At 44.3% G+C, this 22,009-nt stretch overlaps 3 protein-coding genes across 4 annotated transcripts in view; 1 reads left to right on the top strand and 2 right to left on the bottom strand.

Annotated features, from left to right (window-relative positions):
* The first annotated feature begins 8 nt into the window (after positions 1–8).
* On the top strand, positions 9–6,386 carry tram2 (translocation associated membrane protein 2). The gene is made up of 11 exons (XM_084031189.1): positions 9–219; positions 2,045–2,108; positions 2,256–2,365; positions 3,050–3,166; positions 3,316–3,374; positions 3,731–3,815; positions 4,196–4,266; positions 4,499–4,603; positions 4,734–4,877; positions 5,361–5,518; positions 5,618–6,386. The coding sequence occupies exons 1-11, from the start codon at positions 100–102 to the stop codon at positions 5,692–5,694; spliced, it is 1,110 nt and encodes a 369-aa protein (XP_083887315.1). The 5' UTR covers positions 9–99; the 3' UTR covers positions 5,695–6,386.
* efhc1 (EF-hand domain (C-terminal) containing 1) lies at positions 6,377–9,928 on the bottom strand. Its single transcript, XM_084031188.1, has 10 exons — positions 9,734–9,928; positions 9,096–9,317; positions 8,722–9,012; positions 8,453–8,602; positions 7,929–8,121; positions 7,580–7,800; positions 7,358–7,429; positions 6,993–7,200; positions 6,649–6,800; positions 6,377–6,513 (listed from the first exon to the last, which is right to left on the bottom strand). The coding sequence occupies exons 1-9, from the start codon at positions 9,797–9,799 to the stop codon at positions 6,688–6,690; spliced, it is 1,536 nt and encodes a 511-aa protein (XP_083887314.1). The 5' UTR covers positions 9,800–9,928; the 3' UTR covers positions 6,377–6,513; positions 6,649–6,687.
* Positions 9,929–10,501: 573 nt separating this feature from the next.
* eva1aa (eva-1 homolog A, regulator of programmed cell death a) overlaps positions 10,502–22,009 on the bottom strand; it is a 56,077-nt gene continuing 44,569 nt past the window's right edge. Inside the window, exons 2-4 of one of the 2 annotated variants that reach the window (XM_084030826.1) lie at positions 15,453–15,590; positions 13,381–13,584; positions 10,502–12,573 (exon numbers count right to left, since the gene is read on the bottom strand). In XM_084030826.1, coding sequence (XP_083886952.1) covers positions 12,194–12,573; positions 13,381–13,459 — 459 coding nt within the window. In that variant the 5' untranslated portion in view covers positions 13,460–13,584; positions 15,453–15,590 and the 3' untranslated portion in view covers positions 10,502–12,193. The remainder of the gene's footprint in view (positions 12,574–13,380; positions 13,585–15,452; positions 15,591–22,009) is intronic. The other variant, XM_084030825.1, reaches the window with a different exon arrangement.

The raw sequence follows: 22,009 nt of genomic DNA, 5'->3' as shown, positions 1-22,009 counted from the left end.
CGCATGCGCACCTCAGTGAGAAAGTTAACTCCTGAACTTCGTAGTCAGAAAAAAAATTCTGATTTATAAAATAGCAGGGGAAAACGGCATAAGGTTGACATGGCATTTCGCCGACGAAACAAGAGTTACCCGTTCTTCAGCCAGGAGTTCCTCATTCAAAATCATGCCGACATCGTCTTCAGTCTGGTGATTTTCATTTTGATTGGATTGATGTTTGAGGTGAGATGAGCTCCGATTCTCTTTTTCTTCCCTCGTCTCGCTCAGCTGTTTTTTAAGATGGCAAGCCCGCAGCGCGTTCAAAAAGACGGGACTTGATGCGAAGTGGGAAACGTATTCGGTCCGAAATTCACCTCTTGGTGTGTATAGAAAGAAAATGTCTCGTTTGTCTGCTGCTGAGCTTCCTATCGGCTGAATCAGGATATGGTGGCTACTTGCTGCAGTTTTTTTCTGTTGTTGCAAGTTTCGTGAACAATGAATGTTCGCAGTCAAAGTAGCAAGGTATTACTTTAAAAGGGTTGCCAGAAGTTGCAGCTGGGTGTAAACGGCAACTACACGTTTATTGCAGTTTGACTGTTGTACGTTAAAAGTTGCCTCCTTGAGACTTTTTAAGTTAATGTCAAGAGTTTCGTAAACTGGGACACAACTGGAAAACTCATCTGTTGGCACAAGTGTCTCCTCTTTAACAACGCAGTGTAACTTATTTGTTTCCTTAAAATGTACGTTTTACCCTTTTTTTTGGACGCTGTCTCGTTCCAGTTTTCCAGCAGACCGCTGCAACATTTTAATATCCAAGATTCGTCAGTTACCGCAGAGAGCCAAGATAAGATAGGAAGTAATGCGTTGTTAGACTTCAAAATAAAAGCATCGGCGTTGCTCAGAATGGGATAGAGCGGAGTGAGTCTCGGTGACTGGTTTTATTTTGAAAAGCGCGGACGGAAGCCGTGCCTTTTCGTCGCTAGCTTGTCGCTGGTAGTTAACTGCCACGTCTCAATCTTTGAGCCGCTGCTGCTGCCTCTCGGGGGGCACACAGCCGCTTTAAAGACTTTGTTTTAATTCACGTGCAGCACAAACAGACTCCCCGGGCCGTCGCTCGAGCGTTTAGCGAAGTTTCAATCCGGAACCACTGGTTGCGTTCACACCAGCTGGCCGAGTAAAACATACGTAGGGGATTTCCTTAATGTTTTCTCGTTTTCGTAAAAAAAAAAAAAAAAAACAGAACAACGGAACTACAGCTGGTTTTGAATTTGACATGTTGGACGTTGACGGGTCACCTGTGAACTCGGCGCGCAAGGAATGACTGGTGACTGACTTGTTGCACTGTGGTGCCTAAGCAGGGGCCAGGGGACCCACAGGGGCCCTTCAGTCGTCTCACTACTTTAATCACTATGAACAAAGTCCTGATCTACAATCTGATGGCTCACATGACATTTCTTTTATCTTTGTTAAACCATTAGTCAGTTAGAAATTAGCAAAATATGCTAATCATGTTCCGGTTTGGGTCGAAATTTTTGATTTTTTTTTTTTTAAATAATGGGAAATTGTGTTTTGTTTTTCCTCTACTTTCACACATAATCATTCAATTAATCACAAACATAGTTGACCACCGTTAGTTCTGCCGCTTCAGTCATCCGAAAGCAACTGGAGATAAAACTATTGAAAATCCCCATTTAAATGAACCGGTCCCAGTTGATGGACACCTGTGACAAGGGGCTGCAGCAGCTATATATCGCTTGGGTTAAAGTGGTCACGAGCTTAAAAAGGTTAGGGAACTTGCTTGTCATTGAATAATTTAGGAAGCTCCGTCACCGCTTCCAAGGCCAAAGTCAACGCAAGCTTTGCCACGGCAGCACATTGACTGACAGTATGTATAATAAATAGTAAATAAACATTTATTCTGTAATGCCAGGATTCTCTCTCACACACACACACACACACACACAGACACACACACACACACGCTGTATGCTCGATGCTACTTTGATGACTGGCCTCTTGAGGTTCACCGAATTATGTTTGCTAATTAACCATCTCATCTCATTCCCAGGCAACAGCCAAGACCGCCATTCTGTTCATTCAGCCGCAGTACAATGTCACCACACTATTGCCAGGTATGCGGTTTGAAGACGTCATGAAATGAAATGCTAATTTACAGTTAAACAAGTTCCAGTTTCACCTCTGCTGTTCCTGAATCTTCTATCCGTGTATTGCGTGCTGTACGTGTGTGTGTTTGTGTGACTCCTCCTATGTGTGCTTAGAGGGCGAGGTGACGTTTTACCATTACGGATGGAAGGACTCTGCCACCATCCTCTTCTATTTCTTCATCGCCATCATCCTCCATGCAGTAGTGCAGGAGTATCTTCTGGACGTAAGTACCAGGTCCTTCTATACTACACTTATACCACCAGAGTGTTAGACGTCGTGTAAAAAGGCAAGAGAATACAACACATGCAAATTGCTCCCTGGTCATCAAAAGAGGCCGCACAGTAAAAAGTACAATACATTATTTTATCTGACCATCATTTCCAAGGAAGTTTCCTGTTTAAAAAAAGAAAGAAAAAGGCAGTAATTTGAGCAAAATAACAAACTTCATCATCCAAATTTGTTGAATTATAAATGCGTTTGAATAACAAATAATTGCTGGTGTACAATTTCAACACTGCCTCTATGTTCCCGATAATAAATACCAAATTCCAAGCAACTTTTTTGGATTTTTCCAGAAATTATTCAGAAGTTATGGCCCCATAAAATGAAGTGGTACCAAAATGAATCATCAGCAATATTACTCATATTCTAAGTGCACATGCATGCATTATGATGCCCCAAGAAATTGAGAGCCTTGGTGTTGAGGAGGAATGAGGTTTTTATTTTAGCACCATCGCCAAGTGTCTTGAAAGGAAGACTTCTTCTTCAGAGGCTTTTCAGCAGCAGACAGAAATAGCATCATCCTTGTTATTTTACCGTGACACTTCCTCCTGCATGACAAGCTGTCAACGGATCCACCTACATTCACATGATGTCTTCTTCTTTTTTTCTATTGTTCACGTTGCAGAAAGTGAACCGGCGTCTCCATCTCTCCAAGAGCAAGAATACCAAGTTCAACGAGTCGGGGCAACTGTGTGTGTTTCACTTGGTGTCAAGTGTGTGGAGTTTTTACATCCTCATAACAGTGAGCCACATTTTGATCACATCCTATTCGTTGACTACTTCCTACTTTCGGAAAATGTCACGTGTGTTTTTAAAACTTCTCGAGGATAACAAGTATTTCTCACACCAAGCGAGCGGCAGGATAAAGCGTTCTCTGATTTCCTCACACAGGAAGGATATCTCCTGCATCCCAGCACCCTTTGGGAGAACTATCCCCATGCACACCTGAGGTACGGATGATGCATTATTTTCTCTGGCAGTGATATTTACATAAAAAAAACGACACCACACATACAGGCCCCAAAAGAAGCAAAACTAAATCACTTTTTCTTTTGCAAACCTTTCATGAAAAATAACATCTTGTTGTAAAGAGGAGTTTTGACAACCAACAAGCATGAAAAACCATTAAAACAAACGTGGAGTATTCCTTTCAGCCTTCTGATTGTTAAAAAAGAAGCTTTTGTGTCTTATTTTCCAACCAACAAACAGCTGAAAGCAATGAACAGATAAAAAAAAATCACATATGAATCACTATGGCAGCTGTGTAAACTGTTCTGACTCTGTCCTCCACCTGTCTGTGTTGCAGGTTCCAGGTGAAGTTTTTCTACCTCACTCAGCTGGCCTACTGGCTCCATGCCCTGCCGGAGCTCTACTTCCAGAAAGTACGCAAGGTCAGTGAGGAGGCCCTGGGAACCGGAGGACCTCTGGAGTGTGACTAGATAAGCTGTGTATGTGTGTGTGTGTACTTGTACATCTGTCTTTGTGAGGACCTACTTGAGATTTTAGACCCACAGAGCAAGGACTTTTTTTTGTCTGTCTGATGGTTGAGGTTAGGGTTGGGACAAGAGTTGGGGTTAGGTCAAACTGGGGTTAGTTTAGTTAGTGGTGATGGTTGAGGGGCATGACAGGGGGCTTAGGAATGCATTATGTCCTCACAAAGATGGAAGTACAGGGTGTGTGTGTGTGTGTTTGAGTGAGAGAGGGAGCAAAATGCTCCAGGATTTCAAAGTATGCTACCTTTTGCAAATAAGTGTTTTCTCTGTTTTTTCAGGAGGAAATTTCTCGTCAGCTCCAGTACATCGGCCTATATCTGCTGCACATCGCTGCAGCCTATCTGTTAAAGTAAGCTTTACCAGGATTGTTTTTTTTTTTTTTTAATCTGCAAGTTGAAAGGCTCGTCAAAGAAAAATGCATTGATAATGAGAAAAAAAAAATGTGTAAAGGTTGAAAACTGTTAAAATGTCTGTGCATACTAGTGTATATACGGTTTTGGTTCCCTATATGGATGATCGACACTGGATTGCCTTCCTTCGTCACCTAAACTATGACTTGCTTCTCTCTTTTCCTGGTGTAGTTTGAGTCGTGTGGGTCTGGTACTCCTCTTTCTCCAGTATGTGTCAGAGCTGGGCTTCCACATCGCCAGACTCTTTTACTTCACTGATGAGAACCATCAAAAAATGTAAGTAACCTCACTGGTTTTATTTTTAGACTTGTTTTTATTTCAGTCAACTTAAAAAAAAAAAATTTGTTGATGTGTTCCTGTGAAAAATACTGACTTTATTTTTATTTGTTTTAAACCCTTGGCTCAGGTTTGACCTGTGGGCGATCAGCTTCGTGTTTACACGGATGGTCACTTTGACCCTGATGTTCCTCGCCGTTGGGTTTGGCTTGGCACGCGGCGAGAACCAGGGGCTGGACTGGGAGACGGGCAACTTCAACTCTGTACTGATAAGGTAAATGACCTATGTCCAACATCGGTTGATCATCAGTCATTTTGTGGCACTGCTATAACTTTTTACAGACACTTATCTAGTCAAAGCACACTTACAAAAAAGTAAAAAAGTGTTGACTTTTTAATGATTTTATTGTTTTACTCCATACACTCAGGAGTTTTGACACTGAAGAAAATACCGTAGTTACAATATAACTATGGAGAACAGTATTTAAAGTTCTACAGTAATGGTGTGACAAAAGCATAAAGGCAACAGACACCAGATTAAAAAAAACTAGCCCAAACTAGACAGCGGTTCCCTTGTTGTCCACGGCAACTGTTACTGTCAAATCCTGAGGAATTTAAGAAACATTGTTTTCCGACCTCATTACAAATACACACGCACCGCCGCCAGGAAGTAATTTTATTAATTCGGCACGCAACGTCGGGTCCATTTTTCAAAGCGCACGGTCGCACTAATCTCCTTGCCTCGGGGCCCCTTCAGGATGACGGTTCTACTGCTGGTCTGTTTGACCCAATCCTGGCTACTCTGGAAGTTTATCCGCTTCCAGCTGCGGCGCTGGAGGGAGTTCCGACACGAACAGGCTGTTCGCAAGAAGGCCGCCGCAAAACAACCCCTACGGTCACTGAAGAGAGACTCCCGTGAGTAGAATTCATCTCCAAGTAGTCAGACGACAGCCGTGTCAGAATATAACAGCATCCAGGTGTGTCATCCTGACGTGTCGCTTCTTTCTCTCCTAGTTGGTCACCATGAAAACGGAGTTCTTAAAGCGGAGAACGGAGCCTCCCCTCGGATCAAAAAACTCAAATCCCCCTAAGATAACACACTGGCTGGCCTGAACGGTGACCTTAGCCCTCGCTAACAGGAACGTTGGCAGCAACTGGCCACCAAGCCTCTTGTCGAGTATGACCTGAGGTGTTACAAAGACTCGGTCGCTATCCTTCGGCTCGAATGCTGGAAAATGAGATCCACGGAAATCCCTTGAGCCCAACAGACATTTACTCTTTTCATCATATCAGTATTTTTTTTCCTTCTTCTTTTTTTTTTTATACATCCACACAGCCTGCTCTTCCACGGATAAGGAGCACCGTTTAATGCAGAATGATTGAAATGTAAAGTGAGTGGCTCGCACGTTGCCGACCGTGCGTCAGCGTTGAACGCGTCGGTGCGTATCCTCATACACAAGTACTGTATTTGGCTGTAATGTTGTCTGATGTCGCGGCTTTGCTTGTTTTCTAGTCTGGTCCATTGGAGCGGGAACATTTTACCGATGGTATCAGAGCTTGCTGTTTGCTGGCCTTAACGTGGATCCCTTTATAATGTCAGGGAAGGGATGTTGGCCAACCGAGAGAGTTCCACCCAAATGTATGTGTATGTTAAAATCCTACATTCATCACTGGTCACTTAACAGATAAGCATCAAGTATGTATGTTGGATATATTACCGCATGCCATTCCATTTCTTTTTTTTTTTGTTAATTACTTTATTAAATAATGCATTTTTCGGAAATGTTGTGACTAAATTCATTTTTCGACATGTTTCTCAATATTTCACTATACATTACACACATTTTCAGTAGTTGCTTGAGTTGCTTGCAATCCAGCCTTCCCTGAAGGTGGCTCTGCTACACCATCACCTGATAAAGAATGAAACAAAGGAATGGACATTAATTGTTGTAGAAGTAAAAAAAATAATAATAATTGTAATCTACTGGGAAACAAATGTATTATCACTAGGGCACATTTTCCAAAATGGCTGATGTGATTTTTACCATTTTGGTCATCTGGTTGGCTATTTGCCATCCCCGCATTCAGTTCTGGTGCAAAGAATCTAGTGTCTGACGAGGAATCTGGCTGGCGTTGGACTCCAGGTACGTCACCACGTAGTCGTCGGCATCAGTCAGCACAAAGCGGTGGCTAAAAACTACAAAAAAAGACAGGAGAAGGCAGTGTGAGATGTGTTTTTAAGTTTGATTTTCTATCAGTCCTATAACAATTATATGTCCAAATATAGATGAATGCATCTAAGAGAAAAGGTGCTGTAGTTTCTGAATAAATGTATTCCAAAGCAAGATGTAACAGAAAACTGAATAGACTGTTACACTGAGACCGTTACCCTCCACGGTGGCTCCGATCGCGAAGTCTGCAGGTGTGTAGAATACAGGATCGTCCTCCGTGGAGCCCGGCTTGGGGATGCGTGTCTTTTTCAGGAACTTGCCAGTGAGGATACCAGAGGTGGGCTTTTCAAAAATGCTCATCGTGCCGTTGGACAGGAAGTAGGACAGTATGAAAAGCCGGCCCTCGTCTTGAGGATACTGGGAGTCCTGGAATGTCAGTCACAGGACAGCTTCAGCAAGGAGAGATCTGTTTTTTTCTCTTTCCAGTGAAGGCCGTTTTGGTGACTACATATAACCAATATTTATTCAGCGGGTTTGGTTAAAGAAGCAGCACAAACACGTTAACACACACATGCTGACTCACCAGCCTGGCACTGTAGCGCAACACTATGTCCTCGTTTTCCAGCACCTTTCGCTTCTCCTTGGGATGCTTCGGCTTTAAAGACAAACAATTATGGAGAGGATTAGGACGAGAAAAATAATGATCCATAAAATCATAAAGTCACATATCCTCAGGCAGTACAGATTCTATAATTTCGTAAAAAAGAAAACGGATCAAATGGAAAAATACATTTCAGTTTCTCACCTGCTGCTCCTGAAGGTCAGCTTTTTTTGGTACCTCTGAGGGTTTCATCTCCATGTCAGGGTGGTTCTTTAGGTAATACTCTTTAGTGAAGCCATCACAGTCATACAGCAGGAAGTGCCGGCCCCGCAGCTCCATAGCTTGACCCACCTGGAAGTCTTTGGGGGAGTAGTACTCATCTACTTCCGCTGTTGAAACCTCCAGCACACAGCTGGGAAAGGTCTCTAGATGAAGCAGAAAAAAGACGATGTAAATGGTGCGTTCACTCATGACTGGCTGCAAACCTGACCAAAGCACTGTATCAGATCTAATGCAATACACAGCTACAAGTGACGCAGACGTTGCATCTCACCAGCCTCTGGTTTCATTTTCTTGGGCACCTTCTGTCTGCGCATCACGACCGGGAAGGAGTCCCGCCCGCTGTTGGGTTCATGGACCTCTCTGATCTCCAGCGTGCCGTCCACCAGGTAATAGTGGAAGATAAGCTGCCTGGTCTCGCTGAACGCAGAGTCGGTATCGTCCCACAGGGCAAAGAAACGCAGCACCTGACCAAGAAGAGATTCAAAGCCTGATACAAGAGTTGTAATGCCAAAAATGCAAAATCTCAAGGTGGAAACACCCGATTAATGATGCAAAATCACTTCTCACTTATTTCGAAATATTTTAGCGGTTATTTTTAGGTTGCCTTTGCATTTGTATGTGTTTTATAAGGTTCAAGTAACCTATGGAATAAGATGGTCTCAGTGAAGCCAATACCACATCATGGCAAGTATAAAAACGACACGCATATCATTTTTGTTCTCTAAATAGCTTGAATATTGTACTGCTGCTTCTCGTTTAGTAGCTGTCCACAGTTGAGTTTGGAACGTCCCTTACCTTACCATCCATGGTGAGAAACTGGGGCTTGTTGCCAAACCTGGAGGGCTTTGTGCAGGAAGGCTGAGGGTTTCTGCAACATTTGCTGGAAGGATCCTCCGGCATTGGCTCGGGATCATTTAGAACGATGCCCTCCCTTTCCATGAATTCCTATGCGTGATGAATGAGAGGCAGCATATTTCCAAAAACATATCCCTATCTTGTGTTAGACACAAGAGAAGATAAAGATACATAACGCACTGCAAGATCAATCATACACTTCGTTGCACCTTTGTGAAAGCGTCGCACTGTGTGATGTGGTACTTGACTCCGTACACCTCCAGGTCTTGGCCAATATTGAGGTCTTTCCACTGGTAATGCTCTCCGTGTTCATTCTTGGGCAGACGGTGGCGTTTGAGCCGCATCCCCTGTGGTATCCCAGAATTCTCCACCTTGGGCTCGATGATACACATGCTGTCGTCCTCGAGGTAGTAGTAAATGACCACTGGGCGCACGCGGAGCTTCTCCTCAGGGGACAACAGGACATCTTCCTCCCGGAAGTATGCGTCGAAGCACAGCACCTACAAGAGGATGGAAGAACAGACGTTAAACTGGACCGCAGCAACAATCATCAAGTATCTTGGTCTTCTTGTGCTTGTTGTACCTTCTTGTCAAGAGTCACGTAAGCTGGGATGAACTTTTCAACTACGCCCTCGTCCAAGGAGCCATACGTCATGGCCTGTGTTTTAATGGACAACTCACTGATCTCATCCTGGATCAGTTGCTCTGATAGAAGAGGATCCTGTCCGATGCCCACAGTGGGGCGACGGGCTAGAGCATAGCCATTCTTATAGGTCATTGACTGGGGGCGGTGGAAGGCTGACTTCTGCAGAGGAAGATCATTAAGGTAGGACCACATCAGCTCTCGTAAATCACAATAGAAACGCATACGTAAATCAAATATTTGCAACAGGGCAAGCACTCAAATGTGTCTTATGTGCACCTTATAGAAAGTGTAGACTATAGAGGTAGAAACCATGACAGCAAAGGCCTGAACATGGGAATTCAATACAATGTAATTCCATGTTCCTTCTCACAGCTGTTAGCTAGCAACAGCAAGCCTGAATAACAGTTAAAACCACAGTGGAGGAATGCCATATTCATTACATTAGAGACATTACATACATTATCACTACAAAGAGAACAGCAACTACTTTTCAATTCGACAAGAACAACGTTAGCGCTTCAAGCTAAGCTAAGTAACTTTAGAAGCTAGCTAACGTACTAACGTTACATTCTTACCGTTACATCCCGGAAAGTGTATCCCGGTAAAAATGGGAGTCCGTGGCTGTTCCAGTTCCGAGACATTGCTGGTCTTTGACTTTGGTTTTAAATATGTTTTGGTTCCACGAGATGTTAAAGTGTCTTGTTTTGTGGTTTTACGCTAACTTCGTTAGGTTTCGCGACCGTGTAAAAGCTAACGGACACTACAACTGTCAGTCGTGGTACTTTTGTGGTATCCATGGAAACGGTACAACAGCAACACACAAGAAGATTTAAAAAAGTGAATACATTCTTCGGAAACTAAAGCAAAATTGTATTAAAATGAAGCCAAATCAAGGAAATGAATTTATTTAAAATGACTGTTTAGAGTAACAAGAAGTCAATCAATATTAACCAACATTCAAAAATCCTAAAGTCTAAAACGACACATCCTGCGTGACATCACTTTATTTTTTATATATTAATGTTTTTAGCGAATTGCTTACGTGCTGCAATCAATCCGGGTGCTTATAAAAAACAGTTGCAATAGCTATAATAAAAAATATAAATGACTTTTCATACACTAACATTTTGCACGAACTGAAGAGCTCTAACTTGACCACCAGGGGGCGAGCAATACCAATAAATCTCACTGTCCATCCATCAGCACACATCCTGTGAGTTCATGTTCTCTCTCTCTCTCTCTCACAACACACACACACATACACACACACACACACACACACACACACACACACACACACACACACACACACACACACACACACACACACTAAAATATGCAAGATTAAGCACTACAAGCAAGTTATTTTGAACACAGTTTATTCCAAGCACAGGAGTCATATTTTGGTCTCACTTTACCAGCTATCGGCACATTTTAACCCCATTCAAATTCAAACACAAGAACTGTCTTTATAAAAAACTATATAGAGTGGCAGTCTTTATGTGGATGACCCTTATATGTCCCGTGTACTCTCAATTAAACTCTCAGTCAGGAAAATACCAAGCTTTTTATGAAAACTATAATCATTTCTACGCTTGAATCCAGGGCAGCACAACCTGGAGCTGGATTGACAATAGCTTATTTTATAGAACTGGCAATACGATTTAATAGACGCAGGTTCGCACGTCCCCCGTTGACCTTTTTTCAGTGCTGGTTCCTTCTGCAGATGGCCCCGAGCAGCATTTACCACAAGCATCTCGTTAAGCACTACTATTGAAATAAGGGCACGGTTGACACAAGACCTGAAATTTTTGCACGACAACCAGAAAATATTAATTTCTAGCAAGTTCACTGGTACAAAATTGGCATATTCTGGTACTTACATTTTACATCTGGGGTGAACAGCGAGTGCAACGTGTGACAGACGATTTTACACAAGCTCCACTTCAGCAAAGCAACAGTAATGATAAAAGGGAATACATGTATGATAAGATCAATTTGGGCTATCCAATTAATAAATCATTTGACCAGTTATCGGGTTATACGCCAGCTGCACTCCTGACAGCGACTTAATAGCTAGAAAAGGCACTGCACTGTGAATTAAACATACTGTATCAAAAATAAGGTTAAATCACGAACCTCTTTGAGGCTCTTTAGGATAGTTCTAATTCTTTTTCTTTAAATGCGGACATAAGCTGTTTAAAAGGGCTGATCCCCTTCTTAGGAAGCAAATACAGCAACCGAACACAGAAACACTAGGATTGCATCCCTGAGGTGCCAAACAACCTTCGCCAAGTATAAAAATATCTCATAATAAACCATACTTGTGAACAGAAAAAAAAAAAAAAAATACACAACATCAATAAACTATTAAATATTATAAAATAGATTTCATAAGGGTTGAGATGAATTCCCCCCCAAAAATATATTTTGTTTTGTTCATAAAGTTCAAAAAGGCAGCGTGGTTATTCACGGTGGATTGTCTTACATTGTCCCCATAGTACACTTCTTTCCTGCTCTCTGCTGACCCCTCTGCAAAGTCCACACTTAAATACTGGAGGGTGCCGAGCGTGACGCTCCGAGTGTCCACGTCTTCTGCAGGTAACGGACATTCTGTATGAAAACAGACCCCATCTGAGGCCTCGGTCCTTCAGTTCCCCCGTCTAGTCTCTACAGGCCTGTAGCTATCCCATAAATCCTCCACTTCAAAAAGGCCTGCCGAGGTCACGGGCGAGGCAGCACGGCCTCTCACCCCTCGCTTCCAGCAGAGAGAGGCGAGCTTACCACGCAGAGTGGGAGCTGATTCTCTGACTGCAGTTTATGACACCCAGAGGGATACGCAAACCAGCAGAGAGGGAGTCTGAAATACCTTCCACTGTTCTCATCAGTGTGAGTCCACAGTTTTTGCATGATTGCTTATAAAGCTTCATGAGGGCCGTGCCTCTTGCCAACCCAAGTGCGTCTTACATTTCAAGTCAAGTAAGCTTCCTGTGATTTTAAAAAAAGAGAGAGAAGAAGAAGTCCCTCAGCAGTCCTCAGTAATACCGATTGAGGCTCCGTGTCCCGGGGATGTCCGGTTGCCCGTTCATCCAAATCTCCCGGATGATGCGCTCCCTCTCCTCGAGCCTCTGCGCCCTCTCCAGCTCCTCCGCCGACGTGAACACGTTCATGTTGAGCGTGCGCTCGAACCGCCGGTGGCGCCGCGCCGACAGGTCCGAGGTGGTGTCCCAGTCCGAGTCCGAGTCGCTGGAGTCGGAGGAGGAGTCGGCGGGGCGCGCTCGCTTCTTGGCGGGGGGCCGCTGGCGGGGCTGGCAGTCGGTGCGGCAGGAGATCTGGACCACCAGGGCGAAGAGGGTGAGGAAGAGGCCCAAACACACGCCGCAGACGAAGAAGAGCGCCGCCCTCTCTGGGTGGTCTGTTACGATAGAACAAGACGTTTGGTTGATGTCTTACAGAAAGCATGTCAAACATTTTATTGGCTCCCTGTGACTGATGTGGGTCTCTTTTTTTTTCCTCTGACCTGCTCAGGCTGTTCGGTTATAAAATACTTTGCTTGATGGCTCACTCACTGTAATGAACACTGGCTGCAGACAGCTCATATTAGTCACTTCCCAGGCTCCGTGCCTTGGTTTGGCAAACAACAAAAAAAAGAACTCAAATTCTGCCTAACCTAGATTCTGGACTGCACTTCTCTTTCCCCTCGTCTTCAATAATATATTTTCACATTGTTGTTAATGTTGCTTAACGTCTCCCAGAGCTGCTCTTCCTCTGAATGTGATTTCTCTGTCACCAACAGAACCGAAGTCAGGCCGATTCTATCCAGCTGTGACTTTTAGTGTCAGCATTCTGCACATTTGCTCTCTGCAACATCACTCATATCATTCTCGTGAATTAATTTGGGTTGAAATACGAGTAAAGCATGTTTAAAACGTTTTTGACACAATGGAAACACAATATACTTTAACTTTATTGTGTTATCCTCAACATATTTCAACGAATAAAGCATTGGTGTATGATTTTATATACATTTGTCAAATAAATCAAATTACTTTTACTGTGTATAAACTGTATGAGGTCATAAAACAGGCCTGTGAATATTAATATTATGTTCTCGACTCCCTCTGGTGGAGTTTCATGTTTGAGAGTGAAACCAGGTTAAAGGATCTCCCTCACTCACATTCAGGCTACTCATGTAATGAGGACTAGACCATTCTCACCCTACCTGATACGTAAGTGTAGGCTGCCAGTGCGTTGCTGATGAGGGCCATGCTGGTGCTGGAGGTGGTGTTGATGGGTTTCATGTCTGGGGGCCGCCGTGGACTCTCTCCTGCCCCTCCTCCTCCTCCTCCTCCTCCTCCTCCTCCTCCTCCTCCGGCCTCCGAAAACTTCTCTTCGTTGGGGTTCGTCTCCCGAACCTTCTTCCTGTCTGCGAACACAGATTCTCATTTACAGTAAAGCCCGAGTGTTTCTGAGGTATTGTGACTACAGCGATCAGACCGCTGAGTCATCTGCGGTCTCCCAGTTTTTTTTATTTTTAGGGAGATACGCATAAAGACGCACACATGTTTGAGTGGTGTGATTCAGAAGATAACGCAGCATCCGCTTCCGTCATACTCATCGTGACTCAGGTCATTTAGAGAACAGACAACCACATGGGAAAAGTTTGCACTTTGGCAGCGTTTCCAAAGCCTTCCCAAAAAGCTCAGAAAACAATCTATTTATAGACGAGAACAACTGTTTCCTCCTGATTTTAGTCACAGACTCCCTTCTGTGTTTACCCACTGGCTTGTGCTCCACGATGAAGCAATACAAAAAAACAAACCTTAAACTGAGATCTAACGCATACCTGGTCATATTTACATGCTTATTTTTATTCAGCACACCAATGACCTTTAATTGCAGCAGGCTCTCTCTGTCTGATACATGCAGCTCAGACTGGAATTGCTCTCCGAGGAGGTAAATGTTCCCACCTGGACCCACCAAGTTCATGCAGCTCACGTTGAAAGCAAAAGAGCACAAACTCTCTTTCTAACATGCACAAAAATATGCAGATGATTTGTCAATAGAAAACATTAGCAGCGCTAGAACATTCTGAACACACAATGATGGAAACGCAGCATAGTTTCTCTTTTGATTGACTACTTTTAACACCACAAATTCAGCTGAAATACAGTTTTAAAATGTTGAAATCTAAATAATTCAGTGACACTAAAATGGACATAGTAGAACAGACATAAGAGAAACTCGGTAGTTAAAATCAGGTATAATCATGGCTGATTGGGGGGGAAAAAAATACTTTACTGAAAGAAAATTCCAGGAAAAATGTAGTGCAGAAACACCACAGCGACGAGCAGTCGAGGCCAAAGATGGAGACAATAAAACGTCGTCTTGAATCTTGTGGTTTACAGCTTTAAGCCGTCCTGCCAAGTGGTGTTCAATTCACAAGCAGCTAGATCATTTCCACTTGATACGGTGATGCTGCCGTAGCATTTTGAATTTAATGGATGATTAACTCAATGTAAGCATCACATTATTACAATATTGCATTACTGTATAAGAAGAATGAAAGCATGAAAACATAAATAGATAGGAAAATATGAAAAATGGGTGAGAAAAGAAGGCGGGTAAATCAAGAATTTAAATCATATCCCCTTTACGAATCCCATCCTTGTGATAATAAACAGAAACGAGTCTATTAAACCTATATTTACAGTATCTTTTTTTGTTCTGCCGTCATAGGTTTCGTCCCCTATTGGTCCATCAGAGATGGAAGACGGGTTCTCCTTAATGAGCTCTGTGTGAAGCCGTTAATCAGTACAGTGGGAGCTGAGCGGAGTAATTAGTGTGCTGGATGCGGGCCACCATCCCTCATGAATAAAGCTTTGTTTGAGTTTCCTTCCTTGCTGGCGTCTCCTTTTCTTTCCTTTTTTACCCTCTTTTATTGTATTGTTCTCGCTCCGTCTTCTCCTCTCGTTCCCTCCACGGCGGCGAGGCAGTATATAGCGGACTGATTTAGACTGCGGTCGCATCATTGGCTCTCGCAAAGCAGTATATTTTTAAGACCAGTGATCATAAATGGCCCAAACCGATGGCTCTGCTCCGATACATATGGAAACGGTTGAACCCGCGTGACTTTAAATATACATCCATGTATGCCCCGACTTGAGACCTGAATTACTGTTTCTCTTGATGCCTGGGAGGCCTCGGGACTGTTCAGCGTTAACTGCTCTCCATGGGAGGCCCACGGTGTGTGAAAAGAAAAAGAAGCTTGTGTGTTGCGTTTGTTTTGCTCACCTGGCGGTGCAGCGTCGGGGGCTTTGACCGAGCTCCCCTCCGGAGGGCTGTCTCCCACTATGTTGGGGTCATGGGCGCTGGGCGGAGGGGAGTACGCCGGCGGTCGGGGTCCCTGCTCCTGGAGCAACTTCTTTGGGACTTTGGGAAAAGAAAGATAGGCGGGGGGAAAGGAAACACATAGAAGATGAATAGATGGAATAGGAAATGTAACCTGCAATAACTGATTTCTTTACTTTTGGGGAGTCCTTCTCCTCCCTCATGTACACGTAGCTGCATCGTTGTGTTCATCTCTCTAACATACAGCGTATGTTGTGATGGAGGAGCTTTAAACGAGGCAGCGTGATTCACACACACTCCTCCTGACCTTGCACTCTGATTCCCGAAAGTTCTGTTGCCCCCCCCCCCCCTTCACATCCCCCAACCTCACAGTGTCCTGTGAGTCAGGGAGTCTGCGCTCTTTCCCCCCACAGACACAAACCCACAATGCAGCAGGGCTGTGCATTCCTGCCCGCTCACATGTGGCTTTTTCGGAGGCCGGGCCACGCTCCGGTCACCGTCTTTGTCGGATCAGCAGTGATTTACAAGCTCTGCCTGTCTGTCTGTCTGTCTGTCCGTCTGTCTGTCTGTCTGTCTGTCTGTCTGTCTGTCTGTCTGTCTGTCTGTCTGTCGTCTTCCACCCGGACAAACAAACAGGCGGGGAAGAATGATCAGCTGCCGGGCTTTTGTTGACATCAGCAGCGATGAAAGTGAAACAGTGACGTGATTTCAGGTATAAATAAAAAACAACAACAAAAAAACGGAGAATTCGTGTAAAGGCCGATACACGCACTGATCGGATTTCCAGAGACAGATTCTGGCGAGAGTCGATCAAGGTGCAGGAAGAAGTGCAGAGAGCTCAGAGCTCCTCTCTATGGATGGACAACTTTACGAGATTTCCCCAATTGAAAGCAACGACGGAAAGACTGGAAGATTTAACCACCGTGATGTCTTCATATTCTGTATACTCCTCCAGGTCAAAAGGACCCGCCTTCACTAAACCCCCAAAATAAAGCAGCTTATTTGAATTTGAAACACCAAATCAATTTTGCCTGTAGAAACAACTTGCCATTCACCACACCGTGTGTGAATACCTGGGTTTTCCCTCTTTACATGGCAGAAAGACTGCATTTATTCAGGAGACACCACTCGTTTCTATGACACCGTCAATTGTATTATGTTTTACTGTATAGGTGATAAGCTATATTTCTAAAGCCTATGAAAATAGCAGAAATGTGCAAAATGTTATTTTGAATGTATTTTTATTTATCCCAATAAGTCAGGTTATTTATTTATTTATTGCTAATGAACAATTGGACTGTCAGGTCAGTTTGACCCGAAGATAATATTAGTACCTTTTTTTGTACAGCACACATGGAAATATTTCACTAAAGTCATCCAATTTCAAATTGAAAAAAATATATAATTTAGGGGATATTTCTGCTTTTAAACACAGTGGCATGTAAAGAAGGGGGCTGGATGGATGTTGCCCTGTGGTGCACCTGTACCTACAGGAATGACGTCATCTTCCCACACAGCCGGCTGCATTTAGGGTGAAACGGGAGATTGATGGTCGACTTGCCATTCAGTCTGAACATCACGCTACCTAAGCTCCATTGCCTCCTGCTGAATGTGTTCTCCTGTGCTATTTTGATACCAAAGACTTGCAGTTGTTGTGGTTTGTGTTGAGATTTAAAGACAACGACTCCAACATCAACAGAAACTTGAGCATGCAGCAAGAACGCCAGTTTTACAGAAGTTTTGCAACATTGGATTGCGATATCGCTATGTTAATGTGGACCGCATGAAAGACCTGTGAGCAAAGCAAAGTCACACAACAGTATTGTACTCTGAGAGTAACAGAACTGGACTTCCAAGAGAGCTGGTGAATCTGGTTCCAGACTCGCAAATTATTTCTGGTCCGCGTTTTAATCTGCTTAGACAGATTCACCGCACTGCACCACGGGAATTCATATGGTGCGAGGCAAGTCCCCAGCTGTAGCAAGATATATTCTTACATTTAAATACCTTTCTGTAATTGCATCGTCTCATGTGGCGAACCGCACCAATCTGTTGCTTAAATAGGTTAAAAAAACACAAGAATTCGAAACCCCCACGTTTTCGTCCAGATCTGGTTGGCACAAACCAAACAAACTGCTGCTCCGTATGGGGGGGGGGGGGGGGGGGGGGTGAGGTGAGGAACGCGGAGAAAAGTCGAAATGGGATTCGGCCTGGCAGCTTCCCCCTGTCCTTCCTCATCAGCCTGACACACTAATCATGGGTCTTAAAAACTCCCCCACTGCCACCATCCCCACGCCACGCCCTGATTACAGCCTTCTGATTGGTCCTAATTGGCTGCACATGTGGCCTAGGGTCACAGCTGAGAGACGCCATGATGCGACACACACTTTCTCCTCTGCCTCACATTTTTTTACACAATCAAGGGACACACCTGATACGTTCACACTCACAGACCCACTTGTTTAACATCAGAAAGTCCCATCCTTCCAAACAGCCATTTCCCCTGTTTTCTATGGGCTCACTTTGCTGGCAGAAGCTGGTACATTATAGTAAATTGACTGCTGCTTGTCTAAAAATAATTGTCAGAAAAACCCTCGAAGCAAACGGCCGCAAACCACACTTTGAGGAGCCAGGCAGTAAAAAGGCGAAGCAGTAAAAGAGAGAAAGAGGAGTGCAAGGGAGAGAAACCGAGGACATAAATCACACTCTCCAGCCTGCGTTATAATGACACGCTCACATAAACGCATTGGCAAATGAGTCTTAATATAACTACGGACCTCTCCGAGCCCCCGGACCGCTGAAGATACGAGGCGGGAAAAAAGAGCAAAATGCAACAAAGGGTCCGTGTTTACATTGGCAGAGCCCGGCTTTGTTTTCACTGGGCCCGGCGGGGCCCGGCGGGGCCCGGCGGGCGTTCGCCCACGTCTGTTTGCGGGCCATGTGCTGACCAGGGCAGAACACAATCGGGACAAAGCCCCGTACGCCAGAGGGGATGTAATGAAATATTACACCGAGCTCAATCTGAGATGAGATCAGACCTGGGTCGGTGTTTGAGGGCGTTCTTTAATGCTTGGTCTGCTTTAGCGCTCTAAGATTTTGGCCCTGATGAAGAGGTGATGCACTCTAAGCTTAAGCCTCAATGTGGTGACGCTCGCTTAAATTATTAAACCAAGAATCATGTGCGACTTGACCCCGGGCTCGGATTGACGTGTGCTGTACGTTGGAGATTGGGATTCATTTGGCAGCAACACAAAGATACGGAGCGTTTCCCTCCAAACCAGATTGGAAAAAAAGCACAGTTATGTTCTTCGTTATGTGGAAATGAGTAACACTTTGGGTAATAATTTCCCCTTAAAGGGATATATAGCATCGAGAGGAAAAAAAAAAAAGGTGCGTTGAAACAATGTGCTGCATGTGTTTGAGCAAAAAGCGTCTGGTTTCAATCAGCACACAGCCACTGCCTCCTTAATCTGCAATATTAAAGTGCAGTCGAGGCCCAACTCTCACTTGATATACACTCAAAAAGGCAATGCCTCCAAAAACTCCAATCACTGTTTATAGACCCACTGAGACGCTACAGACGAGCCCATCCACCCCCCATTTTTCACTGAGCTAATGGCATTCCTGCAGAACAACATGCAAGGTGAATAGGGCAGAAGCTGAAGGTGTTGAGATCGCATTCCTCCTCTCTTTTTTTTCCCCCTTGAACCCCCAGAGGAACACTAACAGCATCCAGCTGACTGTGCTCGGGGGGTTCGTGCCGACGTTTCTGCACATCCAACGTAGGCAGATACATTTAGACGAGGATGACACAGCGTAGGGATGTCTCCACGTCCAAATGCGTGCCAGAAACCGCGATTAACACGCTCATTCCCCGTCTCGTCCACGCAAAGTCGACGAGGTAATGCGAACTATCCCGAGGGACTGGTGGTCTGAGCTGTGGGCTTTTTTATTTCTGGTTCTGCTCCATTTTCATGTTAGTGTGGGCAATCTAACCTCTCTAATTCTTTATTAGCTTTTGTTATAAGCGTCCGTCTGCTGGAGGATTACGGCATGCACTGGGACTGTGGTAACCTTAAAGGAGCATACCGGTGGTTTTTCCCCATCGACTGTAAACTAATCTAATTTGTGAGTTCGAAATGAAATCCCCCAAACCTTCAAGAGTTACGTTCGACTAAAAGATGCTCTCTCTTTTTCATGTAGCCATAAATATGAGTGTTGGAACAGACACAGAACATATGGATGAGGTTTTAACCTACTTGTCTTATAAACTTCAAGAGGTCAAATTTATAGGATCACAAAAGTTGACATTAAAGATCTATAGACAAACAATGAATATGAGTGGTGGAACATTACCAGCAGGCAGACTGCCATCCATGTGTCCTTTAGCAAGGCACTTAATCCACCCTGAAAGCTCTTCTGGAGCTCATCTAAGGCCACTGGGGGAAGACCGACTCTGCTGGGAAGCTACACTGATTGTTTGTAACTAAACACAGAAAACCTCCACAGAAAGGATATATGAACCGAGTCCTCAAATCCTGGAGATCCAGGAAAAGTTTCGGCTTTGTCTTTTGGCTCGGACGCACGGACGCTTAATCAAATAAGCGGCCTGGAGTTATCCAGTCAGCCTGGATTATGTAGGTTAGAAAAGCCTTTCGTTGGCAGGAGATCGGTCCGCTAAATTCAACGTTATTTAATACGATGCAGGTAGAGCCGGATGGTGACGCAGTCCGAGAGCATCGGGGCAGTGAAGGTCGGGAGGACATTCCAGGAGGGGGAGAGTGGAACAGCTCAACCCCCCATCCTGCTTCACTGAGCCCCCTAACCCTGCATTCAGACCCCCTCCATTTATTTTAATGGATAACACACACACACACACACACACACACACACACACACACACACACACACACACACAAACACACACACACACACACGCACAAAGATGCCCTGAACGTAATCACTCTCACTTCGCCACATCCATCAGACTCCAGAATCCCAGCTGTTTCGTCTATTTAAAAACCCGCCTCACAGTTGGTGTCATCAACATGGATGCAGAGACGGGAATAGCTGCTCCGCTGACAGAGAGCGGTCATAACAATCTGTGACAAAATCACCCAGTTGTAGAGGCCCCGCCCCTCGGACCCCACACAGACAAGAACCCCACTGATGTCCTCCAGTCTGATAACATCCACAACCTCAGTCCCAGCTTTGAAAGGAGCACAAAAGAGGAGGTGCTGAGCGGGATAATCGCATTACAGAAACACACATCCATTCCCTCCTAGATTCTTATCTTCAGTGAATCAAAACATCTGGCGGTTTTGTTCGCCTGGTCAGATTCTACAGTTAACAGGCTAAATACCTGGAATTATCAATAACTGTAGCTTTCATCTGGAGTCCAGCATTGGCTCACATGTCCTTGGGTATATACTTTAATTTGGGCTCATAATAATTGATCTTTAATTCATTATTATGTAAAATAATAAAAACGGTGTAAAAAAAAAAGAAAAAAAGAAAGAAAAAAAAGGGACACAATATTACAAAAAACAAAAGCAATTTAAAATATAATTTAACAGCACAAACAGTGTAGTTTAACTGGAAAACAATTCTGTTTGTACTTAAAAATATGCAGATTTGTTCAAATCTGCTTTCATTAAAAAAAAACAAACAGGGGTTATTATTGCGTGAGCTAGACGTGACCATGAACGCCGCCCTCAGATTGCTCTCATGTTTGCATTTCCACGTCTATATTAGCTGGACGTGGGGGAGGCGGGTGCATTTTGGAGAGTCAGCGCTGCCTCCTCACTATCTGATGTTCCACTGGGTCAACAAGGATGTGACCGCCGCTGAATCATCACGCCACACCGGCCGCCTAAACTCACTCCTTCATATCACAGCTGTGAGGTAATGGGGTTCTCCCATCGGGTCGTGGTGGAGCTGCTGAGGTCGTGAAATGACAGACGTGGTCATTTGTTGTTGCTGACATGGAGCAGAGTGTGTGTGTGTGTGTGTGTGTGTGTGTGTGTGGGGGGTAGTGTCTAGACACCATCATGACATCAAGTCAGCAGCATTCAACGAGCATGCTCCGACACATGTCACGGATCCAAACAATGGTGCTATCTTTAGAAGACGGTGGCATCAAATCTACTGGGACCCGAGGAATGAACGGCGTTTTTGGTGGAAGATAAACTGTGATTAGACAGTAACCCCTCTCTATATACCAATCTTTACTTTTTCACACGATGTACAGTTGTCTCTGTAAATGTGTGACAGATATAAGGGTTTAGAGGAATGTTGGCTGTCGACATTCTTTCTCTCCTTCGCTCTCAATCTCTTGCATGAATACATCCAATAGGTGTGACTGATGGAGCCCTGAAGGGACAATATCATGGAGCAAGTGTCATTCCAGTCTCTGGTGTGTGAAGTGTTGCCCTGATTCAATTCTTAGGCCCATACTACCAATATCGAGTCTTGTTCTAGCATCAATAAAATCAACAAAA

This window comes from Eutrigla gurnardus, assembly GCF_963514095.1.
Source record: "Eutrigla gurnardus genome assembly, chromosome: 16".
Taxonomy (NCBI): domain Eukaryota; kingdom Metazoa; phylum Chordata; class Actinopteri; order Perciformes; family Triglidae; genus Eutrigla; species Eutrigla gurnardus.
Note: the sequence above shows the minus strand (reverse complement) of the source record. Positions and strands in the feature narration are given on the sequence as shown.